Raw genomic sequence first — 26,709 nt, 5'->3', positions numbered from 1 at the left:
TGTCTGTGCCCCTCTCTCAGTCTCTCATGAATAAATAAATTTTTTAAATCTTAAAAAAAAAAAAAAGCATTCAGCTCATCTCTGTCTTTTGATTGGAGATTTTAGGCCATTTACATTTTTTTTTTTAAGATTTTAATTCACGAGAGACAGAGAGAGAGAGAGAGAGAGATGCAGAGACACAGGCAGAGGGAGAAGGAGCCCCATACAAGGAGCCTGACATAGGACTTGATCCTGGGACTCCAGGATCACGCCCTGGGCCAAAGGCAGATGCCAAACTGCTGAGTCACCCAGGGATTTCCAGCCCATTACATTTAAAGTAATTATTGATATATACATATTTATTGCCATTTTGTTAACTGTTTCTGGTTGTTTTTGTAGTTTCTATTTCTTCTCTTTCTGTGGTTTGATGATTTTCCTTAGTGTTATATTTAGATTCTTTTCTCGTTTTCTTTTGTGCGTTTACTCTTAAGTTTTTGCTTTGTGGTTACCTTGAGGGTCACATATGTAATCCTGTATGTGTAACAGTATATTTTAAATTGATAGCAATTTATATTTTAACACATTCCAAATATATTTTTACTCCCCATCTGCCCTATATTTTATGTTTTTGATGTCACTTTTACATCTTTTTATTTTATGTATTCCTTAATCAATTATTGTAGTTAATTTTACTACTTTTGCCTTTCAATCTTATTAGTAGCTTTGTAAGTGATCAGTCTACTACCTTTACTATATATTTGCCTTTCCAGTAAGATTTTTACTTTTGTATGTTTTTTTTGTTACTAATTAATGCCATGTCTGATCAGCTTAAACCTTTTAATATTTCTTGTAAGACAGGTTTAGTAGTTATGAGCTTCTTTAGCTTTTGCTTACCTGGAAGATTCTTTATCTCCTTCAAATCTGAGTATAATCTACCTTGCCAGGAAGTTTTTTCCTTTCAGCACTTTGAATATGTCATGCCACTCCCTTCTGACTTGCAAAATTTCTTGACTTGCAAGATTTCTGCTGAGAAATCTACTGATAGGTTTACAGAGTTTCTCTGTATGTTTTGTTTTCCTTTCCTACTTTTAATAATCTCTCTTTAGCTTTTCACAGTTTAATTATAATGTGTCTTGGTTTGGTTCTCTTTGGGTCCATTTTATTTGTAACTCTGGGCCTCCTGGATCTGCATGTCTCTTGCTTTTTCTAAGAAAGTTTTTAGCCATTATTTTCTTCAGATAAGTTTTCTGTCCCTTTCTCTCTCTGTTTTCCTGTTAGGACCCCTAATGTGGATGTTATTCTGCTTGACGTTGTCCTAGAAGTCCCTTAAGTTCTTTTTATTACTCTTTTTTTCTTTTGTCACTCTGGGTGAGGTCCATTGTTTCATCTTCCAGCTTGTTGATCTGTTCGTCCAGTCTGCTATTGAACCCTGTTAGTATATTTTTCAGTTCAGTTATTGTATTTGGCTCTGTGACTTCTGTTTAGTATTTTTTTAAAGGTTTTATTTATTTATTTTAGAGAAAGACACTGCAAGTGGGAGGTGGGGAAAAGGAAGAGGGAGAGAGAGAATCCCAAGCCGACTCTGCATTGAGTGCAGAGCCTGATGTGGGACTTGATCCCAGGACCCTGAGTCAGACACCCAACCAACAGAGCCACTCAGGCACCCCTGTTTGATACTTAATGTTTTCTGATTTTTTTTTTTTTTAAAGTTCTCACTGTGTTCATCTATTCTTCCCTTGAGTTAGACAGGTATCTTTATGACCATTATGTTAAGTAATCTACCTGGTAAGAGAATTTATCTCCATATCAATAAGATCTTTTCTGAAGTGTTGTCTTGTTGTCTCATTTGGAACATATTTCTCTGTTTCCTCACTTTATTTGACTATCTGTGTTTGTTTCTGTATAGTAGGCAAAACAGCTGTCTTTCTCAGTCTTGAAGGAATGGCCTTATGTAGGTATGATCCTTCTCATTCAATCTTGCTTTAGTTATTGGCTGTCTCTTGAACCTTTGTTATTGTCTAAGCTGCCTGAATTGTTTTTTATATTCTCCTATTGTTGAGAGTGTGTCAAGACCTATCAGTGATCCAAGGGGAAGAATATCATTTAGCATCTAGTTTTATGCTGATTGGAATCCAGACTCTCAGGCAGCAGCTTAACGTACACAAATATATATGGTCCTATGGGACCACAGATGTAATCCCTGCTGGTCTTTAGACCAGATTTGGAGGGGTCCCATAGGTGACAGTTGCAAAAAAGGGGCTCCAGATGAGTGTATAGGCTCCTTTCTGGGAAATCTCATTGACTGTAGTGAAGCCAACACAGTGCACAAGGATGGTGTCTCCCTGCTTACATTCCCTAGGACCACTCCTTAACCTCTATATGTGAGGGAAACCTGAAGCCTATCCTTCAGGCTGAAGCTCCAGGCTAAGTGAATAGGTTTTATTCATATGAAGACTGGGGTTGTGTTTTAGTCTGCTGTGCCCTGGGGTTCACAGCGTGCCAAAACTGCCTTTGCAGTTGTTACAGTTACATGGAGCTTTGGAACACCAGTCCTCTTTGGTCACCAAGGCCAACAGGACTATGTATGAGCCCTCTGAAAGGGGAATCTCAGTTTCCTGTAACATTTTGGGAATCCTAGACAGCAGCCTCATTGATTTTGGAGGCTTCTGTTTCCGGTGTGGATACCAGGGGCTATGTTGCCCAGTGTGGGGCACCAACCTTTTCCTCCCCCTGGGAGAAGTAACTATTGGTGAGATCCCTCCCTATTGTCTGTCACAATGCCAGGGGTGGGTTTTGTTTTGTTTTGTTTTGTTTGTTTTGAGACCGTGTCTCTGCATCTCCTACATATCTTTATGTGCTCCTTTTTATCCAGTGTTGTAAAGAGCAGTTTATCTAGTTTTCAGATCTTTTTTAGAGGGAAATGATTTGTATGTTGTAGCTATAAATCTGTGGTGTCCATGGGAGGAGATGATTTTAGGATTGTTCAACACTGACATCTTGTACCCTCTCCAGAAAAATGCTCATTTTTAAACAGTTGGAACTTAGGAGTCCTTTTTAAATCTAAGCTAATTTTTAAAAAACATATTGGAGAAATCTCTGGTTTTCAACCCACAGTACTATTCTGTTGTTTTCATGGGGATGGGTATATGATCTTAAGTAAGTCACTTTTCTCCTAAGGCCTGTGTTTTACTATTCTGTGAAGGCATTGGACTCAGTTGATCTCAAATCCTTTTTTTTTTTTTTTTAAGATTTTTATTTATTCATTCATGAAAGACACACAGAGAGAGAGAGAGAAAGGCAGAGAGAGACAAAGGCAGAGGGAGAAGCAGGCTCCATGCAGGGAGCCCGACGTGGGACTCGAATCCCGGGACTCCAGGATCACGCCCTGGGCCGAAGGCAGGCGCTAAACCACTGAGCAACCCAGGGATCCCCTGATCTCAAATTCTTTACAGATGTAACATTGAATTATGCATTGCCTATTTATCTATTTCTCTTCATTTATTTACCTTTGTCTATGCCCCAGTTATCCCTCTATAAATATTTTCTTATTTTTGGTGTAGCAATCAAGAAATATGTTGGTTTGCTTTTTACTGCTCCCTTTCTTCTCTGAAGATAAGGAAGTGCCAAGGAATTGGAAGCAAGAGAGTAGGTGATAGTGGCACTCCAGAGACTTTCCTGAAGACAGCTCTTTTAGCTTCCTGCCTTTCTTATCATGCTGTCTTTAGGTCTTAGATTCTAATACCCCATTAAAATTATCTGTAGAGACCTCTGTTCTACACAATGACTGTTAGTTTGGAAAATGACAATGTGGTAGTAGTGGTAGGAACTTTATTACTTGTCTTGTGGCTGTGGCCAACTTAGAACTTTTCCATCTTTGCAAAATGAGAGTAGTAATACCCTACAAGATTTTTGTAAAAATGAGATGAGATAAAGTGAAAGTACTTAGTTAGGATTTGGCTTATTTAAGGATGCAATAATAAATGGTAGCTGGTGTTTTTATTATTGTTATTGAACTAATATCTCTATTTTAAGTATTAACTTAATTCTGGACAAATAGGTCATCTTGGTGACAGCTTAGATTAATGTCGATGGTGCCTATAGATAAGAATTTCTCAGCATTGGCTCTGTTGGTGTTTTGGGCCATCTGATTATTTATTGTGAGGTGCTATCCTGTGTATTACAGGATGTTAAGCAGCATCTCTGGCCTTTATTTTACTGGATGTCAGGAGAACTACCCATCTCCAGTTGGGACAAACAAGATTGTCTCCAGACATTGCCAAATGTCCCCTGGGGAGCAGAATGACCCCCAGTTGAGAACCACTGCTGTAGAGCAAGAATGCCCCTTTAGGGATGCAGTCTTCACTTAAGCACCCTAAGAATAAAATAGGGACAGCAGTAGATTTGCAAGTTTTGTAGCTTTTTGTCTATATTTCCAGCAAGGGCAGATGGATTCCATTGTTTCTTTTCTAATTCAACCCATTTATTATGTTGCAAAATGAATCAATCCCCTTATAAAACAATCTTTTAAAGAATAATTGATTACTCTGGCACTCTGCCTTTTCTGTCACCTTGCAACAATAGACCAAGGCCTATGGTCTTAGTTCTTGGACTTCACATGACATTTTTAGTCCCACTTTAGTTCCACTAACCAGTATGTCCTAGAACCAATCCATGTACTTGGCATCCATTATGTCAGGGCCAAGCTCTGGACAGCCTTTTAGAGATACCTTTTCCTCTTCCCAGCTCTTTGCCTTATTGGCCAGTAATCTGTAGTTTCCTGCACTCACCTTCTCCACAGGGACAGATCCTACTCTGAGCTCCATTCCACTTGTGCAGGACCCTATTGCTTGCTGATCAGCCAGTCCCTCTTTGCAAGAGCTGGTCTTGTTCTTTTGATAACTAAGAAAAAAAATATTCCCTTTTTCTATTTGTTTACTTGTACTCATACTAAAGGAATTCTTCCCATGGTTTTGACAACTGGTTTTCTATAGTCTAAAGCTCTCATTTTGTTTCTCAGAAAATAAAATTTGATCCTTTCTGTTTGTAAGTCACTCTGTTAGATGCTGCTAGAAGGTCAAGAAGATGAACAGGATAGCTGTTTCTGTTCTCAAGGCTGTTCTGATCTATTCAGAAGAAGTAAAGCTGTGCATACCCAAATAATTACAAATGGAACTAGGAGTTTAAAAAGTACCAATAACTAGAACCAAAGAGCAGTGTTACTTTGGCATAGTATAAAGATGAACCTTTAGTGTTGAGCCTTCTAACAATGAGTGGAGGTAATCTGGTATGGTGGAAAAAGCCAGATCTTTTGAGTCAGGTAAATCTTTTTAATCAAATATTAGCTGTGTGATCTTTGGCAAGTTACTTAACCTCTCTCAGCCTCAGTTGTGGGTTTTTTTTGCGTGTATTTTTATTTGTGAAAACAGGATAAATAATCCCTTCTTGAATTGTTAGGACTAAGTAAGATAATATTTAAAGTGATCAGAGGGTACCTGGGTGACATAGACAATTAAATGTCTGACTCTTGGCTTCAGCTCAGGTTGTGATCTTGGGGTCATGAGATAGCGAGTCCCGAGTCAGGCTCATGCTCAGCACAGAGTCTGCTTGGGACTCCCTCTTCCTCTCCCTCCGTCCCCTCCCTCCACCCCACCTCCCCCATCACACTTACTCTGTCTCTCTAAAATGAATAAATCTTCAAAAAATATAAAATGATAAGCATATTAGCCAATACAGAGGAGGCAGAAAGTAAATATATAAATTCCTGCTACAGAGATGAGATAAAGATGTCATGTCACCCAGAATGTCCACTAAGGCAGATCTTTCCCAGGCAAGTCCTCTCAATTTAGGCTCTGGGCCTTTAGCTTTTTAGCTTCATAAATTTAAGGTTTCTCAGAGCACTGATACTACGTCAAATTCAAGAGACTGACTCACTAAATTTTAAGAGACGTGTGTATGAGCCAACATGCTTATTTGCATTGAGGACTATTCACTTCCATTATTTGGAATTTTCATTTTTGCCAATCAGGGCATATCTTCTTGATTTTGAGTAAGGACAGATTAGTAAATGGTTGATGGTTTGAAGACACTTAAGATCTGAATAAATGGAAGTGATTAATCTCTATGAGCATTTCACTTATTAGAGTGAAATATCCCTTCTTTACAAAAACTGGGTGAAAGAGCACTTCTCCATAACAAAATGTATTTTTCTAAATAAATGTGACATTTATATTCATCAGATTCAGAGTCTCTTTCCCCTTGACAGCTTAGGGCCTGATGAACATGTGTAGTTATTTGGCCTTTGCTTCCTTGGATTCCATGCTGACCTTACCCCTTCCTTTTTTTTTTTTTTTTTTTTAATTTTTTTTTTTAAGTTTTTTATTTATTTATAATAGACACACAGTGAGAGAGAGAGAGGCAGAGACACAGGCAGAGGGAGAAGCAGGCTCCATGCACCGGGAGCCCGACGTGGGATTCGATCCCGGGTCTCCAGGATCACGCCCTGGGCCAAAGGCAGGCGCCAAACCGCTGCGCCACCCAGGGATTGACCTTACCCCTTTCGAGTACAGATTCCCTTCAGTCAGTGGCTAATGCTTTTGATTAGATTTAAGCTTCTCACTTATGATTTCATGCCTCTTATGTTGCTTTGAGATTATATATAGATCTCCAAGTTCACCTTATTCCTAAAACACATAAAGGCATGTATTTGCTGAAACTTTGGGGGATTCTTTTTACAGATAATTATCTCACTCCATCTCATGCATTATGTGTAGGTTTTCCTGTTAAGTTTCAGTTTTAGAGGATTCTAAAAAAAAAGGGGCGAGATGGTGCCCTATGGTGAAAACCGTTGTCCATTCCTCTGCTGCTGTGTGAAGAAGTATAAGGATCCACTGGGTCTGTTAAATAAGCAGGCTTATTATGGCTTGATTTGAGAGTTGAATTAGATAACTTGTAAGGTACTTTTCAACTATTTTATTTCAGGATTCTGAAACCTTTTATCTCCTCGTTGGGTTTCTTGGCTCTAGTATCTGTATCCATCATCTTTTCTCACAGTTATCTTTTTTTACTTATTTAGAATCTCACATGTTTATTGAGTTTATCTTTTGTTAATTTTGTTATATTAATATGCCCTTGTTTGCCATTCTGTAGTGGTGTCATCTAAAAAATCTCTTGAGGAAAGCTTGTTAACATGAATAGTGTCCCTTTGAGAATAAATTGTAATAATTCTTTGAATCCTGCTTATATTTCATATCATTTTTACATTTAGGAGATTAATTTTTTCAAAGTTCTTACCGTTTTCATATGTATGGGAAGCTTTCTAATGCCCCAGATTTGATTTCCTTATTTTTATGTAATTATCTTTGCAGTTATTAATAAATATCTTCCTTTTATATTATTTTATTGGTATTTATTGAAATTTGATCAAGGGGTGTCCACTTTGCTGTTGTTCATTCCACTGTCTTGCCAAAACTTCTTCAAATTTTTTTTTTACTATTATTTGCCTAGTAATACAGAGGATCCTGTAATTATTTTAGTCAATTTCTTATGAAATTCATACATTAACTCAGCATTGGCCAGTGTCAGATTCCCTGTTCTTAACCACTCTTTGTATACCTGCCCAGGAAAAGGCAGGGATAAAGCAACCATACATTAATTACCTGAGTCATGTTCTTAGGCCACTCTTTAGTCAGGAAACTGTGAGTTGGCTATCTCTCTAATAAACACATTCCCTTAACCCCACTACACCTAAGACTACAACTATGAGGGGCTTTCAGTGGGTGGAGTTAACCGGAGACTCAGAAGGCATTCCCCCTGAATATCTCTATTTAAACTACCCATCCATCCATTTATTTAATCCTTGACTACTAAACGTTAGTCAGTTTTAGCTTCCTTGCTCCTTAGTCCACACCCTTCCCTGGCTCTACCTATAGAAGGCAATCTTTAAGATCCATGGCCCCAGTGAACCTTGCCTCCTGATATTCATAACTTGGGACTCACTGTTTTAAAGACTAGAATATGACAGGAGCACCTGTGTGGCTTAGTCCATTGAACATTGAACTCTTGATCTCAGCTCAGGTCTTGATCTCAGAGCATGAGTTCAAATCTCTCATTGGATTCCACATTGGGTGTAGAGAAATTAAAAAAAAAAAATAAAGGCTAGAATACAGTAGAAGTAATGAGATGTCAGCTTTAAGATTAGGTTATGAAAAGACCATGACTTCCATCTTGGGTGCTCTCTTTTACTTTATCTTGGCTCATTCACTCTGGGGGAAGCCAGCTGCCATGAAGCAGCCCTACAGAGAGGCCTGTGTGAGTGATCTTAGAAGCAGATCCTCTGAAGCCTACCACAGACCAGTGAATGAGCTTGACAGCAGCTCCTTTTCTAATTGAGCTTTGAGATGACTGCAGCTGATACAGCACCTGCCCCTCAAAAAACCCTGAGCCAGAACTACTTGGCTAAGCCCTCCCTGATTACTGACCCCAGAAGCTGTGAGATAATCAGTGTTTAAGTTTTTTCAGCTCTTAAGTTTTGGGGTGATTTGTTGCACAGAAATAACTAATACACTGCCCTTAGTTCCTCTCTCCTGCTATGTTTCAACTAAAACCTAATCTTTTGAGTCCTTCCTTTTTCTTCAGAACCCAGTCTAGGCCCATATTGGATGATTTTCATCTGGAATTCAGCAAGAGCAAAATTATTAACCTCTTTGGACTCCACAGTTTCTTCATCTGTAGAATGTGGGATTGGTTGGGCCAGGTGATTTCCAGATCTTTTTCAGCCCTAAAGTTCTGTGCTTTTGGATTTCCCCAGGCACTGTCTCCAGTTTCATCAAAAGAATGAATATGAGAAATAACAGTTGGAATCAACCAAACTTTATTAACACTGGAGATCTTTCCAAGTTGACTTGTGAATAAAAAACAACAGACAGATGAGGCTTATGGTGATTAGCCAAAAGTAGCAGAATTGCATCTGTCTTACTAAATCTTCAAAATCTCTCATCAAAACCATCAACTTCTAGGGGCATCTGAGTGGCTCTATCGGTTGAGTGTCTAACTCTTGATCTCAGCTCACGTCTTGATTCAGGGTCATGAGTTCAAGCCCTGTTTTAGGCTCCATACTGGGCATGGAACCTACTTAAAAAAAACAAAAACAAAAGCCATCAACCTATAGAATTTCCTCCTTTTCTTTTTTTCTCATTCTTTTTTTTTTTTTTTTAAAGATTTTATTTATTTATTCATGATAGAAAGAGAGAGAGAGGCAGAGACACAGGCAGAGGGAGAAGCAGGCTCCATGCCGGGAGCCCAACGTGGGACTAGATCCCAGGACTCCAGGATTGCGCCCTTGGGCCAGAGGCAGGCGCTAAACCGCTGAACCACCCAGGGATCCCCTTTTTTTTCTCATTCTTAATTGTTACTTAACTCTGGTCATACTAACCTCAGCCAGTTAGGATAGCCCCAGGAAAATGAGAGGTAGAAGCATTATAAGAAGGAGCCCAGAGAAGTCTGGTCTGAGGACAGCAGAAAAGTCAGTATGTGAAATGGCTGACTTCTCAATCCAAGATTTGTAGAAACTGATGTTTGTATATATTCCAGGCTCACTGGTTAGAATGCATTTTGAACCCCAGCTGATCACTCCTGCCAGGACCCAGAAATCTTCCACTCTACATGTCAGGGGATCTCCTCTACTGCCCTGTGGAGAGAAGAAAGATGACTAGGCCAAGCACAGGGCAAAAAGAATAACTCCCAGTAGTTTAGTTGACAACTGTGGAGTTAGGGCCTGTCCAGGCACTGCTAAATTGACCCAGGGATTCTGAAGATAAAAGAGACGTGGAATAATCATGTGGGAAAGGGAAAGGCTCTGGAAGGTGCCTACAGGATGGATTCTTACAATACACTGATCCTTCTGCCCCACTGGGAGCTCAGAGCAGATCATGGCTTCACTGATGTTAGGCTTGATTCCATAGTAGTTTGCTTTCTGGAAGTAGTCACTGCATGTCTGGAGATCAATAAGGGGCACTTTCAGCTCCCTCAGTATATAGGATGGCTTCATATCTGTAAGATCAAAAAGAATCAGAGCCGTCTTAAGATACTAGGAAGCAACTTTCAGCTAGGGATACAGATTTCAGGCTTCTCATTTTCGGGTATAGCTGTGATTTTAAATATTCTGCCTCCGGATCAGATGGCACTCTGCTTTCCAGTTTGGGAAACAGCCTAAGGGCCAAGCACTCTGGGTCTGAACAAGGCCGGAGGCATTTGCTCCCACTCAGATTCCACAAATAACAGAAAATCTTGTGATTCAGGAAAACCCAAAACAATGAATGATGCAGCCAGAATTCACTTGTTTGCAAGGCTTGGACTATCCTGTGATCGTCTATAGACAATGAAGAGGTAGATCTAACGTACTCTGAAGAATAAAGACTGTTGGCTCAGGAATACTCGCCTCGTCTGACTTGAGACTTGCTGAGCAGCCTTACCTTTTTGAATACATCTTCATGCCTGCGTCCCCTCTCCATCTAACCACACGCACACCCAGGTACAGAGGGAGAGCTTAGATTACATCTCAGATGGAGAGCTACCTTCTCTCTAAGCTCATTGTCTTGTCCTTCTCACTTTTAAGATCTTAGCACTATTGCTAAACAAGAGCAAAAGCAGCTAGAAATAAGCAAGAGAGATTATAGCGGAAGTGTGAAAGCAAAGGGGAAGCCGTAAGGTCAAGGAGAATTTGTCTGTGGCATCTCAGCTTAATTGCCTGGAGAGGTCAATAAATCTGGTATCAGGGCTGGGATAGAGCGCGGGGGCAGAGAATATCAGTTAAGGAAACAGAGCTCAGAAACTCTACTTATCCTCACATTGGTGTACTCCAGAATAGCCCCATCCAGTCACCCAGCAGGAGGTTGAGTTTTTGAGCTGAACTGCAGACGAGGGAAGGCAGATGGGCAGGACAACAGGGGTAAAAGACACTGGGTGGGCCAGTTCAGCCACAGCGATGGCACTAGTCGTGTTTCCCTGGAAGTCAGAGTAAGGGATAATCCTGGACACAGGAATTATCGTCATTTTGGAGGCTGGGCGGCCAGAGACCTGAAGTGACCCCACCAATACACTGTATTTTCTGGTGTCCTTGGACCTGAGAAGAGAAGCAGAGTTAGGGAGCATGAGTTTCTCCTGACTCTCACAGAGTGCCACAGCAGGGTCTTTAGTAGTGGAGGTTGCATTTTTCCTCTGACTCTAAAGCATCTGTTCCTTCACTAAGCATTGAGCATATTCTGAGAACACAAATGAGACTTAGACATGATCTGGCCCTCATAGGGCTTTTGGGTTGTGTACATGCATTGGCGTGTTTGTGTGCACCGCGAATGTATGTCGGGGGGGGGGCACTGAGGAAGGGAAGGAAAGAGGACAGACGGGGAACAGAATTTAACAAGTACAGCATTTTAAACTGTGACGAATACTATGAATAAAGCAGGATTTTTAGGTTAAAGAGTTAAGGATAGGAAAAGAGTTTTTAGATTGAGCAATCAGGAAAGGTCTCACAGAAGAGATACGTTCTCAACAGCGTCCCAAATGAGAAGAGTCTGCCAAGAGAAAAGCTATCAGGAAAAGCATTTCAGATAGAGGGAACAGACTATGCAAAGGCCTTGAAGGTGAGAAAGAACTTGGCAGTTTTTAGGAATTGAAATAAACCTGGAGTAGAATGGGATAGGGTGGGAAAAATAAGCAGATAACTGGTGATATATAGCTTATAGGCCACAGTGAGCGATCTGGTTTTTATTACAGGTTGCCTGGGCAGCCACTGAAGGATTTGAAGGAGGGAGTGACATGATCTCACCTCTTTTTGAAAAATCACTTTGTAATGTATATGAAAGTAGCAAAGCCTACTATAGCAGTGGTCTGGGGACAGCTACGCTTGAGTCCGTATACTTTGGAAGTAAAACTGACAGAATCGGTATATGCAGTAGATATGGAGGATGAGGGAGAGTGGGGCTTCATACTTCTGAGTATGGCTTGAGCAACTGCTTATGTTGTTGGGTGAGGCAGGGAAGATAGAAGTAGGTTTGGGGATGTTGATGGTGGTGGTGAAATTGTAGCTCTGTTTTGATCATGTTACTTTTGAGGTACCGTGAGACTTCCACCTAGAAATGCAGCAGAACTAGAGTTTGGGGCTAGTGATATAAAGGCGGGTGTTACCAGCAAATATATGACATTTTAAATCATAGAAGAGGATGAAGTCATCTGGGGAGAGTAACAAGGGCTCAAGATTGTGCATCCAGAGTGGTCTGAAGATGTGGCATGCTCTAAAGGGAGGGGCCCTCCCTGGGGAATATCTCCTTGGGTAGAGACTGATTTGAGGAGGACAGGGGAATAACTTTTCAGGCATCCATTTCAATCAAGATGATTGTCAAATATGAAGATGCCTGAAATCTTATGAGTAGTTGCATTAAACTGAGAGCTAGGGCAGGAAACGTTTGGACCCACTTCTAAGGCACAGTGTACTGTATCTGGCAATGCAAGATAGACTCCTGTCCAACCGTAGCCCAGGGGTTCCAGTCACCCGAGTCCCCTGATGGGTCTCCCTGAAGCAAGGCCAGCACTCACCGGAAGCAGCTTGCCACTGTGAGCACCCACTGCTCTGAGATGAGGGTGGCTGCACAGATGTGCAGCAAGCCCTTGCGGATGCTGACCTGCCAGGGCCACTGCCCCACGTTGGCCTCCCTGCCAGAGGCAATGCCAGATGAGACTGCGGGCCGCCCACAGACTGCCAACAAAGAAGAGCAAGACATGGGAGATGTGCTCGGAAACCTGCCCCTCTGCCCCCACCCCTCGTGCTCATTTCTCAAACTGATGTCCTCTCTTCAACTTGACACAGATTCCCTTCCCTTGGTCCATGCAGGCATGCTGCCCTGGCTGGAGCCTCTTACTTGAGTTCAGGAGAGTCTCTGGTTCCCCCTCATTGGTGCCTAGGGAGAGAAAAGGGGGTATGTGGAGACACCCACGTGAGTTCTTGTTGCTGAATGAGGGCCACGGCCCATGCCCTGTGCAGCTTCTCCTGGGCTGGAACCCCCCCTCCCAGGATTCTCCTCACCCCAGGAACACACCTGAGGTCCCCAGCAGAAGGGGCAGCAAGAAGATATAACCAGCAGCGCCCATGTCTTTTTCCTCAGAATCACCACTTTTCTTTCTGAACTCAGGCTTCTAAGGAGAGGCTGGCTGGGGAGCAGCTGGGGAAGGAGGGTGCAGGACCAGCTTCACCTGGATGGTTTTCTCTGCTGATTCAACCCCTCCTTTCCTTTGGTTTCCACACAGGCCAGGCACTGAAGGGACCAGGCTTCCAAAGTGCAGCTGCAGGACCCAGCAGGGAGGAGCTGGGGCCTGAGGCGCCCCCTGCTGTGCTGGAGAGCTGGCTGGCTCGGCTCAGGCAGTGCAGTGACCTTTGTGGGAGACAAGGCCGGGTTCACAGTCCTCCCTCTGTCCAGCCTGCCACGTCTCAGGGACTTGCCCTAGTTGCTCTCATGTAATTATTCCCTGGCCAAAGGTGAACCAACCCAGGGAACATCCCTGAGCTTCAGTCTCAAAGGGCTGTCTGTGCCCTAAGTCCTTGGCCTCTTGAACAGTGACAGAACTGATGAGAGAAAATAAAGAAGAGGAAATAAGTCGGTCAGTTAGCTGACCAGTATTTTCTACTCTGTGTCTCTCCCTTCTTTGTGTCACTCTCTTCCTGTTGTAATTTGCCCTTTGCCTTCCTCAGTCAGCAAATATTTATTAGCTCTTGATCGTGTACAAGGTATTGTGCTAAATGTAGAGCAGAATCTATAAAGAAGCATGAATTATGGGGGCTGCCTGCCTTCAAGTTGTTGGCAATCTAGATGGAGAGAAGTGGAATAAGGAAATAACTCAGGAGCTTTTTGTTAATGATTGGTGTCCTGTTCATTAAAAAATGGGAGCAGGCGCCTCTGAAATCTAAATGAACGTGGATAAGGCACATAACCCAGTGCTGAGCAAATGTTGGTTGCTGTTTTTAAAATAGCGTGGTGAGGATGATGATACTGATGACCGTGACACAATTATTAAGATCCTTTAATTCCAGAGCTGGTACTTGGCACAGGAAGGCATCATGGGTACAATAAAAATGAGCAGGATTAGAAGGCCTATGGAAATCGGGGGAAGATTATACTTCTAAAAAATCAAGAATGGGATTGTTAAAATTGAGAATTAATTTAACTTGAAACTTTCTAGAGACCAAAGAAAAAAGGATGAGCTACATAACTCATGTCATCTGAAGCATATTAATAAGCATAATAAGCAAGCTCTTTAGTCAGGAGGTAACTTCTTCCCTCTTGGCAATAAATCCAGTGAGTTTGTTATAATATGATAGAAAGTACGGGGGCAAATGTAACAAGCAGTTTGCTAGAGGATTGAGAAACACACATTGGTTTTTATATTCTCTGAATACGTGCTAATGCCATCCTTTTGAATCAGGACTAAGGCATTTCTGTGAAGAACTAAACTAACTTAAATGAATTATTTATACTTCTTGTTATATAACTTGAAACAAAAGTAGAATTTGGAGAAGATGCGTCTTTCTTTCATGTACCAGTTTTTCCAGCTGTGCTTTGGTGAGGTCTGTATTTTCTAGACACCCTTCAGATTGTCTTGACATTTTATTGACATTTTATTTTCCTGACTAAGGAACCCAGCTTGCATTTCTGCCTCTGAGAGCCTGTCTCAGCTTTGTTTAGTTATGGGCTGCAGGAGGGCTGGCGGGGGGGGGGGGGACGATGGTGGTGGTGGTGGGGAACCACGACACAATTCCAAAACTGAATAGAAGTACCAAAGATCTCAACATACAAAGTCTCATCTCCCCTCTTTAGAAGGGAATGGATAAAGCCTGCCGATCCCCCACCTCACAGCAGAAACCCCAGACAACTTCTCTCTTCCCTGGTGTCTGGGGTTTCTGCCTGTGGGGTGCGGGAGAGGCAGGGGATGTTTCAAGCCCCAACCCCCCTGGGTCTTACAGCTGAGCTTTTGAAGTCTGGTACCTTGGGTACCTGGCCCTGGGTGAAATGGATAGAAAGCAAAAATTATTTTAGCCATAATACCCAGAATTTAGATACTAAATTAGGATGCTAATATGTATAATTAATAATGTAGACAGAGTACAAACTCTAGAGAGAAAGGCAGTTTAGAGTCTTTGTTATAATTCAAGTTGTCCTTCTAGTTTACAAAGAGAATAAACTATTGTCTAGAAGTGTTAAATTGATTTCTAAATAGTTTCGCGTGTGATCAGTTATAGAAGCTTGACAGTATTTTACATTTGCATAACATTTTCCTCCACACAATGACTGTGAGGGTTTTCATTTCAGTTTCATAGATGAGGAAACCGGGGACCTTGGAGGTTAAATGACTTAATTATTTGTATTACTGTGCACTAGCAAAACTGGGAATTGCTTCTGTTTCCTAGTCTACTATAGTAGTCCTCCTCCTTTACCCTGGGGGATGTGTTTTGAGATCCCCATTGGAGGCCTGAAACCACAGTACCAAACCATATATGCACTGTTTTTTCCTATACATACATTCCTAGGATAAAGTTTAGTTTATACATTAGGTACAGTAGGAGATTACCCACAATACCTAATAATAAATAGAACAATTATAACACTATGCTATAATGAAGTTATGAGAGTGTGGCTTCTCTCTCTCAAAATACCTTATTGTACTGTACCCACCTTCTTGTGATGCTGTGAGATGATAAAATCGCTGGGTGCCTGGGTGCTCAGCTGTTTAAGTGTCTGCCATTGGCTCAGTTCATGATCTGGGGTCCTGGGATTGAGTCCCACATCGGGCTCCCTGCTCAGCAGGGAGTCTGCTTCTCCCTCGGCTCTTCCCACCCCTGCTGTGATCGATCTCTCTCTCAAATAAATAAATCTTTTTTTTTTTTTTTTTTTTTTTTAAAGGGAGAGATGATAAATGCCTGTGTGATAGGTAAAGTGAGTAACATAGACATTGTGACCTAGTGTGGTTAGGTTGGTACGGACCTTCTGATGATATGTCAGGGGAAGATCATCTGCTTTTGGACCACAGTGGACCAGAGGTAACTGAAACCAGAGGAAGGGAAACTGTAAAAGGTGAAACTGTGGATGAGGGGGTACTACTGTAATCAGATTCAAATCCAGATCTCCTGACTCCTCATCTAGTAATCTTTCCCTCCATGCTACAGCAGCCTCCCAAGTCTAGGAGACATTGTTTATTTAATTCAGTAATCATTTTCTCATTGCCCATGCCAGACCCTGTTCTAGAATAGGAGTGACAACATAGAAAAAGTCTCTGTCCTCATTGAGCTTATACTATGTTTTAGATCATGATAAGTGCTTTGTGGAAAAATAAGACAGGAAAGCAGTGGTGGGATGTGACTTTTAAATATGGTGCTTAGGGAAGACATCACTGAGGTAATTTCTGAGCAGGTATTTAGAGGAAATAGAGGCATTGAGCGAGGGGGTTAACTGAGGGAAGAGGTGTTGAAGGACAAATGATATAGTACTAAGCCCCTAAGGCAGCTGTATATTTGGACATTTGAGAAACACTAAAGTTAGAGCAGAGTGAAGGAGGGGTGCCAGCAATAGGAAATGAGGTCAGACCATGTAGGTTCTCATGGGCTACTGTGAGGACTTTGGCTTTTATTCTTGGTGGAATGGGATGATTTTGATCTGACTTTAAGTTTTATTTTTTTTTAAGATTTATTTATTTATTCATGAGAGACACACAGAGAGAGGCAGAGACATAGAGGGAGAAGCAGGCTTCTTACAGGGAGCCCGGTGAGGGACTTGATCCCCTGACTGGGGATCATGCCCTGAGCCCAAGGCAGACGCTCAACCACTGAGCCACCCAGGTGTCCTTGACTTAAAGTTTTTTTGTTTTTTTGTGTTTTTTTTTGACTTAAAGTTTTTTTTTTTTTTTTTTTTATTTATTTATGATAGTTACACACAGAGAGAGAGAGAGAGAGAGAGAGAGAGAGGCGCAGAGACACAGGCAGAGGGAGAAGCAGGCTCCATGCACCGGGAGCCCGACGTGGGATTCGATCCCGGGTCTCCAGGATCGCGCCCTGGGCCAAAGGCAGGCGCCAAACCGCTGCGCCACCCAGGGATCCCTGACTTAAAGTTTTAAATGGATCACAGTAACTACTGGAATGAGAATGGTCAGGGGAAGAAGCAGGGAAACCAGCTATAGAACTATTGCAGTAATTTGGGCAGGAGGTGATGTTGACTTTGGACTAGAGCTGTGGGGCCAAAATTGATAAGAAATGGTAGATTCTGGTTGCATTTTGAAGGTAGAACTAATGGGACTTGCTAAATTGGACATGGGCATGAGAGAAAGAGAGGAGTTCATAATGACCCAAATGTTTTTGGCCTGGGCCCCTAGAAGTATGAAATAACCTTTTACTAAGATAGAGCACATATACGAAGAGCAGAATTTTTGGGGAGTAGATAGGAAATTCATTTATGAGCATGTTAAGTTTAAGATGCTTGATAGATGTCCAACTGGAAATGTCCAGTAGCCAATTGAATATATGAATATGGAATCAGGAGGTTGCCACAAACTGAAGGGTTGGATTAGGGTGTCACTAGCATGTCAAAGTATTTAAAGCCATAAAATGAGATAAGATCACCTAGAGAATGAGTAGAAATAAAGTCCACAGTGAATTTTAAGGATTGACCACACCAAAGTTTAAATGGCATAAACAGGAACCAATAAGAGACTTAGAGGATGGCAGGAATTAGGCAGAAAACTGACAGTCAACCAAGTGAAGAAAGTGTTTCAAGGAGGAAGAAGTGATTGGCTGCCAAATGCTGCAGACAGCGAAGAACTGACCATTGGATTTAGCATCATGGAATGGATTCTCTTGAAGAAGATTATCAAGTAGGCATGATTATCGGCCTATAAGCAACCTGGGGATTCAGAGGCTCCTTACTCCCTCCTCTGTCCTTGGAGTGTGAATTCTGTTTGCCTTTCATACTCCTAGAGGCTGCTCCAAGGATAGCCTTGAGATAGTGATGTGGTATTGAGACCATCCAGACAGTCTATGTGACTAGCCCCGTTAAAGCCTCTCTCTAGTTTTAAGATTTGGCAGGTGGGTATAGAGATCCACTTGTCTTGGTGGCTGCCCAAGACAAGCCTCATGTAAATTCCCTTCCTCATTGAACCTGCCAACTACAAATCTAGAGTGGCCTGCTTCTTTCTTTGGTCTCTCCCTACCCTCTGTTTTGAATTACACCTGGGAAGCTCCCAAGGTGGTTGCAAACCAACAAGTTCAAAAGAGAAAGGGGAATCATTGGAGACAGCAAATAAGGCAATTTTTTTAAAGTAGTTTTACTGTTAAGAGAAATTGAGAAACAGTTGGCAGAAGAGCCTGGGTGGTGCAGGTTTTTGTTCTTGTTTTGTTTTAAAATGGGAAAAATTATTTCATGTTTGTGTGCTATTGGAATTATCTGGAAGAGGGGAAATTGATGCAGGAGAGAAAGCAGGAGAATTGCTGAAGCATCCTTGAGCAGACAGGAAGAGACTGACCCTAATGCATCAGTTGAGGCGTGAAGATGCTTAGATTGGAACACAGGTCTTTCATACCGCAGGAATAAAAGTAAGTATGTGAATACAGATGCCAGTTGGTAGGAGATAAGGTGGTAGAAGTTCTCTGCTGTTTCTATTTCCTCACTGGAATAGAAATCATCTATTGAGAATGAGGATGGTAAGGGACGTATTGCGGACTTAAGAAGGAGTGAACTGGTCATGTATGAGTGTGGGAGATGAATGGACCAGAGAAATGATCGTGTGGCTGCTGGGCAGCAGAAAGCATCCACTTGAATTTGAAGTGAAATTGGCAGAATTGTGTTGCTCGCAGGCAATGGTCAGCAACATGGGTGGAGGCATAGAGAGGGCGGAGTGGTGGCTATAACCAGGTTGAGGTTTTTCTGAAGTGGGTATGATGAATGGGGCAGGCAAGGGAGTGCTGATAATGATGAATCATGAACCGAAGCTGGAAAAGAGGGAAGTAAGGAATGAGAGGACTGCAGAGAGTAAAGGAAGGCAAAAATCGGTGGATTATCAATCCTAATGGGGTTGAAAATTATTGGAATTGGCATTCTTACTCTAAGGAGTACAGGATAGAGAGTAAGTGTGCTGGCAAAGTAAGATGCTGAAAGTTGAGGTCACAGAGAAGGTGCAGTTATTGGTGATAAGAAGGCCGGGGAAGATCATGGGGGGGTAGCATCTGAGGTCAGGTGATAGATCATTTAGTCCTGATGGTAGCATATAGTAGAGAGGTGTTGGGGAGACTTATCAGGAGCACGCAGAGGCTTGTGGCTCTCAATTCCTTCATTTTCTCTTGAGTCTTTCAGGATATGGATCTAAACACCAAGACCCCAGGCTGGAGGGCCACAGAAATTTGAGGCTGGGATGCATCCCTCAGCCACAGTTTTCCATTTGGTTCATAAAACCATCATTGGGGACTGTGTTAGCTCTAGTGCACCTGTGACTAGAGCAGAATGCACTTTTTCTCCAGGCTGGCAGATGGAAAGAAATCTAGAGTTAATAGTTATTATTAAAATATTACTAGGCCTGGCTCCCTCTTCTGCTGCATGCTAGGTATAATGTATGGCGGGGTTTTTTCTTTACTATTATTGAAAAAATTTAAATGGTAGAGAAATGAAGATAGGAAATAAAATAGAAAGATTCCCTCCTCACCCTCTTTACTACTAGCACCTCTTGGGTTGTTTTTTGAGCATCATTCCAGACATCTTTCCTTCTATTTCTGTCTATACATACATGTATATTTGTGTGGGTTCTGTACACACATATCTGTGTGTATGTGTGATTAAATCACAGAAAAAGTGGAAGTATTCTAACATGTGACTTACCTTTCTCCCTTGAGGCCTTCCATGCCAGCATATATTGAGCCAAAGATTTTTCTTCAGCACAGCTATATAATGTTACACGGTACAGAAGTGTAGGATAACTCTAAAGTCGTGTCCATGTTGATGGAAACTTAATTTTTATTCTCTGCTATTATAAATTATGCTGTAGAATATGTTAAAGAATATCTATATTCTTGTGTACCCCTGTACTTGATTTGACATGAATTGCTCTTACATGGAATTACTAATGAAAAATTACCTCATGTTTTAAGTCTGATCTTGTTGCCAAATTGTTCTCCACGAAGACAGTACCAATGTATTGTGATTGAGAGCATCCCTTTTGCCACCTCCTCATTCATACTTTTTATTTCCTCAACCCCTCCATAGTAGCTCTTCTGATAGGACTATTAGGAGAAAACATTTTCACCAAACAATATTATACTAATTTGGAGGAAATAACTGAAATGTAGGAAGAAGAAAAATAGGAAATATTTCATTCTTACTCCTTATTGCAGAGGATGGAATATTAGTGTTTCTCCAAATTCTAAGATTTAGCTAAAACACAGAAGGCCTTAACTAAATCTTTAAAGAGGAAAGCAATCAGAGGCAAGACTGTAGAGGAACAGAAGCCATCATAATAAAAGAGCAGACTTGATTTCTCTTTTGTTCCCAAAAATGTTATCTTCGATCTTCTTTTATTTTTTTTACACAGCAGGTTTATAAAGATTTTGAGTTCTCTGGTAAACCCTTGTAAGTCATAGATTCTGGATTTTATCTGAGTTTAATTCTGTGTTTGTGGTAATTAAATTGGAAAGAAATTTTGTATGAAGTTTTATTCTGTTTGGTCAAGTTTTCAGATCTTGAAATTCTGTCCTTTTTTGGAAGGAAATATCTGTAATAATACATATTTAGGATGTAACAGTATAGATTTAGTACTGCTTTTTCACTTTCTCATGCTTATTCTATATAGAATTTTATATTTATGATCTCCCTTCAGTTAAAAGTCATTTACTATTATTTTTTAAAAAGATTTTATTTATTTATTCATGAGAGACACAGAGAAAGAGAGGCAGAGACACAGGCAGAGGGAGAAGCAGACTCCATGCAGGGACCCCGACTTGGGACTCGATACCAGGTCTCCAGGATCATAACCTGGGTGGAAGGTGGCGCTAAACTGCTGAGCCACCCGGGCTGCCCAAAAGGCATTTATTATTGATGCCTTATTAACTGATAATTTTTTCAGAGGAACATTTAAAAACAAGTTTTAGGTATGAAACTAGAAGAGCTAAGTAAAATTCTTTTTCTCTTATTTAACTAAGAAAATATTTTAAAATTTTATGGATATGAGTATATACCTAAGATAAAGAATATATACAGACTGAAAATATGTGTGAGTATATGTATGTTTTAGATAACTTCATTGTGAATTCGTACTTGTCAGCACAATAATTATATATCCTTGAGTGCTTTATAGTTGGGCTTTCACATAAATACACATCTGGTTAAAACTCAAAACAATCTTGTAATACCCACTTAAATGTTTTTTTTTCCACTTAAATGTTTTTGAGGCTCACTTTATGTCTTTGAGGAGAAGATGATAGAAAAGTAACAGATGGCCAACAAGGATATTAAGTTAACAGGGAAGCAACTTAATTTACTTTATTTAGTTCCTGAGTTAAAGTTTTGTGTGTGTGTGTGTGTGTGTGTGTGTGTGTGTGTGTGTATATATATATATATATTGTGTGTGTGTGTGTGTATAGGGCTCTGGGTATATAGTGTGTGTGTGTGTGTGTGTGTGTGTGTGTGTGTATATATATTCACTTTAAGAAAACTTGGGACTGTGTTTCCACTGAAGTCTTGCTTGTGATTTGCCTTGTTTTCTGCTTTTGTAAGGTCTGGCAGAGGGGAAGGGGAGAAAGAGGGAAGAAGAAGGAGAAGGATTTGAACCCATGTTTATAGTTCCAACGTCAGTGCTATTTCTGCTTCTCCAAGAGTCTGTCTTCTGTTGACCTTTATCACTGGAAGAAATTCTTAGTGTTCAAAGCAGTTTTTCCTAGTCTCAGATCTAAATATGCTACTGACTGGATTATACATGTTTGAACATGTAAAAATATTTTCTTGTTAAATTAAGTTTAATCTTATACTTAATGTTCCCTATTATATGGGGAGAACTTTGAAGCAAGGATCAATAATAAATGACACTAATGCTTCCTAATGAGAGAAATCACTCATCAATGCTAATTAAAAATATATTGGCTGGATGTCTAGTCAGCTGGGCTTAATTCTTAACACTAAAGTCTTGAACAGGGATCCCTGGGTGGCGCAGCGGTTTGGCGCCTGCCTTTGGCCCAGGGCGCGATCCTGGAGACCCAGGATCGAATCCCACATCGGGCTCCCGGTGCATGGAGCCTGCTTCTCCCTCTGCCTATGTCTCTGCCTCTCTCTCTCTCTCTGTGTGACTATCATAAATAAATAAATAATAAATAAATAAATAAATAAATAAATAAATAAATAAATAAATAAAAAAGTCTTGAACATTATGAGAAAAACATTTTGTCCAGTTCAGAAATAGCTAGATTTTTTTCCCCATACTTTCATTAGGAAAAATTTTAAGATGAAATTAAAAAATAATTTGTGTCTGGAGGCAGGGTGGTTACTGTGATCATACGTTGGTATTTGCTTCCTGTTGCTTGACTGCCACTGGGGCATTTAAGAATACATGTTTATGGCAGTTTCAATTTACTGAACATAGGAAAATAAGAACAATCATATGGTATGTTTTTTCCATAAACACCAGGTTATTTCAATGAGCTATAAGAAAATTATGCCACTTTTACATAGCACCACATTAATTTCTTAGAAGTAATTTAATATAATATAAATATAAAAATTTAGGGATGCCTGGGTGGCTCAGCACTTGAGCTGAGGATGATTTCCTTTTCACATTCAAATTTTATGTGATGTAAGGATATTTGTCTTTTGTAACTTTGCTTCAAGCTCTACTTAATCTGATGGAGGAATTTACCTAAAAACATCAGTTAAAAAATAACCCAAAACAAATGCCACCAGGGAAAAAGTATTTGCAGCCCTTTTTTTCTTTGTCTTTAAGATGGTTATAAAGTCATAGATCTTTCCACTTTCTCTCTTTATTGTTCCTTGTCCAGTGAAATTCATCCTAATCTTTAAATTCTTTGGGAAGTGAGAATGAATCAAGTCCTAGTGAAAGACTCATAAGTCAAATTGGGCCAATGCAAATCCATTCAATTGAATTTGAATTTAGAAGACTTTTCAGCTAAAGCATACTAGGAAATATTATGATCTTTTACAGAGAATGGGTATGTCTGCCTCAGTATCTAAAAGGGCTCTGGATGTGGTCACCACTAAAAACTGGACAGGTGGAAATAACCCATCTGTGTCCTGGATTTGTTCTATGAAGGCTTGACACTGCTAAGGGAGGATTCCCTTTCTCTGTATTAAAGAATTCACCTGAAATCTTACCAAACTGCGATATCCTCTTTTCCCCTAAAAAAACAAATTACTGGGGACTATGTCTTGTTACACTATTTATTCAAGACTTGAACAAATTAATATACTAGTGAGTTTGAAGACTAAATCAGAAAGGTCAACAGTGTTAAAACTGCTTAGCAATTTAATTATTCTTAAATATATTTGGATTCTCTACAGTACAGATGGTTCCCATTTAACCTGTCAGTTTTGTTACGGCTATGTTTTAGAGATAGCCACACCTATTGACACACACTTGGTTAACATTTCAATTCAACACCGGAGACAGTTTTTCTGTACAGAGTAGTTATTTTCAATTGGATGGCAAAACTAAGAGACTACCACGATTCTGATGACCATTTATGTCTTATACTTTCCCTGAATGTACATTTCATTTGACGTGTCTATCTTATGGTCTCTGACTGTAACATGGTCTTATCAAACCCTTTAAAAATAAGCATTGGATTTCTGTGTAAATCTCATTTTTAATCTTTTTTTTTTTTTTAGATAATTCTGAGAAAAAGCCATTCCTATGATCCTTAGATGTTGAAAGAAACAACGTAGAATCAGGTATTAGCATCTTCCTTTCTTGACTTTGTTGCAGATTCTTTTTTCTTTTTAAGATTTATTTATTTATTTAGTAGAGCACAGATTGAGAACATGAGTGGGGGGGGAGGGGTAAAGGTGAGGAGGAGAGAGAGAGAGAGAGAGAGAGAGAGAGAGACAGGGAGCCTGATGTAGGGCTCAGTCCCAGGACCCCAGATCATGCATGACCTGAGCCAAAGGCAGACTCAACCAACTGAGCCACCTAGGTGCCCTGACTTTGTTGCAGATTCTGTTTTCCTTAGGTTAACTTGGACGTTGAGCGTCCCTTCTACAGTGCTGTCAAGGTTTCTAATTTCTGTAAAAGCTAAAGGTGTCGTTCCCCCAAACTCATGTATTAGTGTGTCTTTGAACTGAAGAAAATCCTTCAGCAGTTTCGTTTTCAGAGATCTGAAAAGACTCCATGGCATCACAGTAAGATGTGTGGCATCTTGTTTACCACAGACCCTTATAGGTCAAATCAGCTTTTGTTTCCTAGTTATTAAGTCCAGGAGCCAATAGCTATTTCACTAAGCCACAAAAATCACTTAGCCTCCCTACCAATCAATGCCTGCTACTGCCTTAAAGAAGTATATGTAACACCCTGGAAATTCAATTCCAAAACAAGTCTTGAAAATCCGTTGAGTTTTTCACTCCTTGGAGAGGACATACCTGGATATATACAACCTGTTCAGTTCTTGCTCTAGCAAGGATTTGAAAACCTGTTTATGGCTTGCCTCCTTTTTAGCAGCTATTCTCAAACCACATCACTGTTTTCCTTGAGCTTGTATCAGTGAAAAGCTGTTTTCCTTAGTGCTCAGGAAAAGAATAACAGATTAAAAATTTTTGAGTGTTCAGCTTTTCTCCAACAGTTGTCCTGCATCTACTTAGGGATAACCTGGGAACATATAGGATAGATCTGATATCTCACGCTTTGTTTCAATCTTTCAGAAATAATAACAGTAATGATTACCGTTCGTTTGTTAATATCTTGTCCTTATATGACTTAATTTCTGCCAGTAGGCAACATAATATGGATGCCTAAAACAGTTGAGAACTTACTGTTGTCAGTGACATCCTTACTAGACACAGGAATCACTTTACCCCCCATGTTTGTTTTGAGGGCCTGTGACATCAGCTTATACAATTTGGCTCCCACATCTCGATGGTATTCGTGGAGGGAAATAGAAACATGACATTGCTTTTTCCTTTTTTCTTTTTCTCTTTCTCCAATTTACTTTTTCCTTTTATAGTATAAAGTCTTACCTTTTTATTTACTATTTATTATACTTTTTAATTTGCGCATAACAGTATGCTGTTAACTTAGATATTAAATGATTTTTTATGACTATCTGGGCACAGATTACTTAGGAAGTATACAAATTCTTGATTGTAGGTTTATTTGCTCTTAATTGATCAGCATCACAAAGATTAAGGACAGATAACTGATGAGAGTTCTTTCCTTTTTTGCATTGCTGTCTGTTTCTGGGGAAATGGAAGAGAGGAAGAGAATTTTGGGGGTATTCTGTTATCTTTTGAGTCTTCTTATAGTTTGTCTAATAGGAGTATTCCTAGTTACCAGTGTGTCTATTCCATGGAATTATTATTGGGAAATTTTTTTCTGCTTATTCTGTTTTCCCTCTTGATTCCTACAGCTTTGTTAGTTGTACTATCAGTGCCAAATCTATGTTTAGCTTCTTATCTGTACCTGGGAGACTTACAGCTTTTTATTGAAAGAGCATTTATCTTTTTTAGTTCCCATATATCGTAGTTAGGGATTAAGAATCATATAGTCCTAGTTAAATACAACCCCCTTTATCATTGAAGCCCTCACACTGGAGGCTCTATGTTAGAATATTGTCATTAATTTCCCAATCAACTGTCACCCAGGGATATAAAGAACTATATAAAGTCATATAAAACCTATCTTTCCCAAAAAAAAAAAAAAAAAAAAAAAACCATCTATCTTTCTAAATAGGCCTTCTCCTTTCTATTCCATTGCACTTTTTCCTTTTTACAAACAAAGCTCTAACTTGTTAATAGAGATATGATGTTTTTACTTTCTTTCACTGTTTATTTAAAAAGCACATCAAGAATTTACTCTTGTGGAGCATCCAGGTGGCAGACTTAGTTGAATTGAGACTCTGCCTTCAGCTCAGGTCATGATCTCAAGGCCCTGGGATCGAGTGCCACATCAGGGAGCTTAGGGGGAAGCCTGCTTCTCCCTCTCACTCTGTCCCTCCTCCCCATTTGTACACACTTTCTCTCTCTCAGATAAATAAATAAAATCTTTAGGGGAATAAAGAAAAAAGAATGTGCTTTTGTGAAAAGCTGTGTTGAGTGTGGGATCAGAGTCAGACTGAGCTGAGTTCCAGTCCCAGATCTCCCCTTTTTGGTCTTGTGGCCCTGGGCCAATTACTTAACCTTGGGGAACCTCTGTCTCCATATTTTAAAATGGGAATAATTTCAGGGCTATGGTTAGTTGATGCACATGGCACACAGAATGGAAGTGCAGCTCTAATTATTACCATTACTCTTCAGTTTGGCATAGATCAGGTTGGCAGGCCAAGTATGTGAAATTCAGAAATATTTTTCCTTTTTTTTTTTTTTAAGATTTATTTATTTATTTATTTTTAGGAGGTGGGGAGCGGGGAAGGGGCAGAGGAAGAAAATTTCAAGCAGACTCCCTCCTCATATGGAGCCAGGACAAAGGCTCAATCTCACCATCCTGAGATCATGACCTGAGTGG

General features: G+C 40.3%; 2 protein-coding genes across 15 annotated transcripts in view; one reads left to right on the top strand and one right to left on the bottom strand.

Annotated features, from left to right (window-relative positions):
- Positions 1–26,709, top strand: part of SH3D19 (SH3 domain containing 19) — a 180,053-nt gene that overhangs the window by 45,891 nt on the left and 107,453 nt on the right. For 3 of the 13 annotated variants that reach the window (XM_049094205.1, XM_049094209.1, XM_025439144.3), the window contains exon 2: positions 23,886–23,948. The exons of the other annotated variants lie outside the window; for them this stretch is intronic. The gene's annotated coding sequence lies outside the window, so the exon portion shown is untranslated. The remainder of the gene's footprint in view (positions 1–23,885; positions 23,949–26,709) is intronic. 13 annotated transcript variants of the gene reach the window in all.
- On the bottom strand, positions 8,832–15,826 carry LOC112654576 (serine protease 27-like). Of its 2 annotated transcripts, none has more exons than XM_025439147.3 (8): positions 15,696–15,826; positions 13,068–13,400; positions 12,891–12,929; positions 12,568–12,727; positions 10,824–11,098; positions 9,863–10,026; positions 9,410–9,664; positions 8,832–9,108 (listed from the first exon to the last, which is right to left on the bottom strand). In XM_025439147.3, the coding sequence occupies exons 2-7, from the start codon at positions 13,117–13,119 to the stop codon at positions 9,419–9,421; spliced, it is 936 nt and encodes a 311-aa protein (XP_025294932.1). In that variant the 5' UTR covers positions 13,120–13,400; positions 15,696–15,826; the 3' UTR covers positions 8,832–9,108; positions 9,410–9,418. The 2 variants fall into 2 exon arrangements, with proteins under 2 accessions (XP_025294932.1, XP_025294933.1); XM_025439148.3 differs by having other exon boundaries at positions 8,832–9,105.

Source organism: Canis lupus, chromosome 15 (genome assembly GCF_003254725.2).
Source record: "Canis lupus dingo isolate Sandy chromosome 15, ASM325472v2, whole genome shotgun sequence".
NCBI lineage: Eukaryota > Metazoa > Chordata > Mammalia > Carnivora > Canidae > Canis > Canis lupus.
Note: the sequence above shows the minus strand (reverse complement) of the source record. Positions and strands in the feature narration are given on the sequence as shown.

Bases quoted from the DNA above. Each gene is read 5' to 3' on its own strand.
- LOC112654576 (XM_025439147.3), bottom strand. From the start codon at position 13,119: ATGGGCGCTGCTGGTTATATCTTCTTGCTGCCCCTTCTGCTGGGGACC. The intron at 12,728-12,890 runs GTAAGAGGCTCC...CTTTGTTGGCAG, and splicing joins AGAGACTCTCCTGAACTCAA to TCTGTGGGCGGCCCGCAGTC. The intron at 10,027-10,823 runs GTGAGGATAAGT...TTGATCTTACAG, and splicing joins CTATTCTGGAGTACACCAAT to ATATGAAGCCATCCTATATA.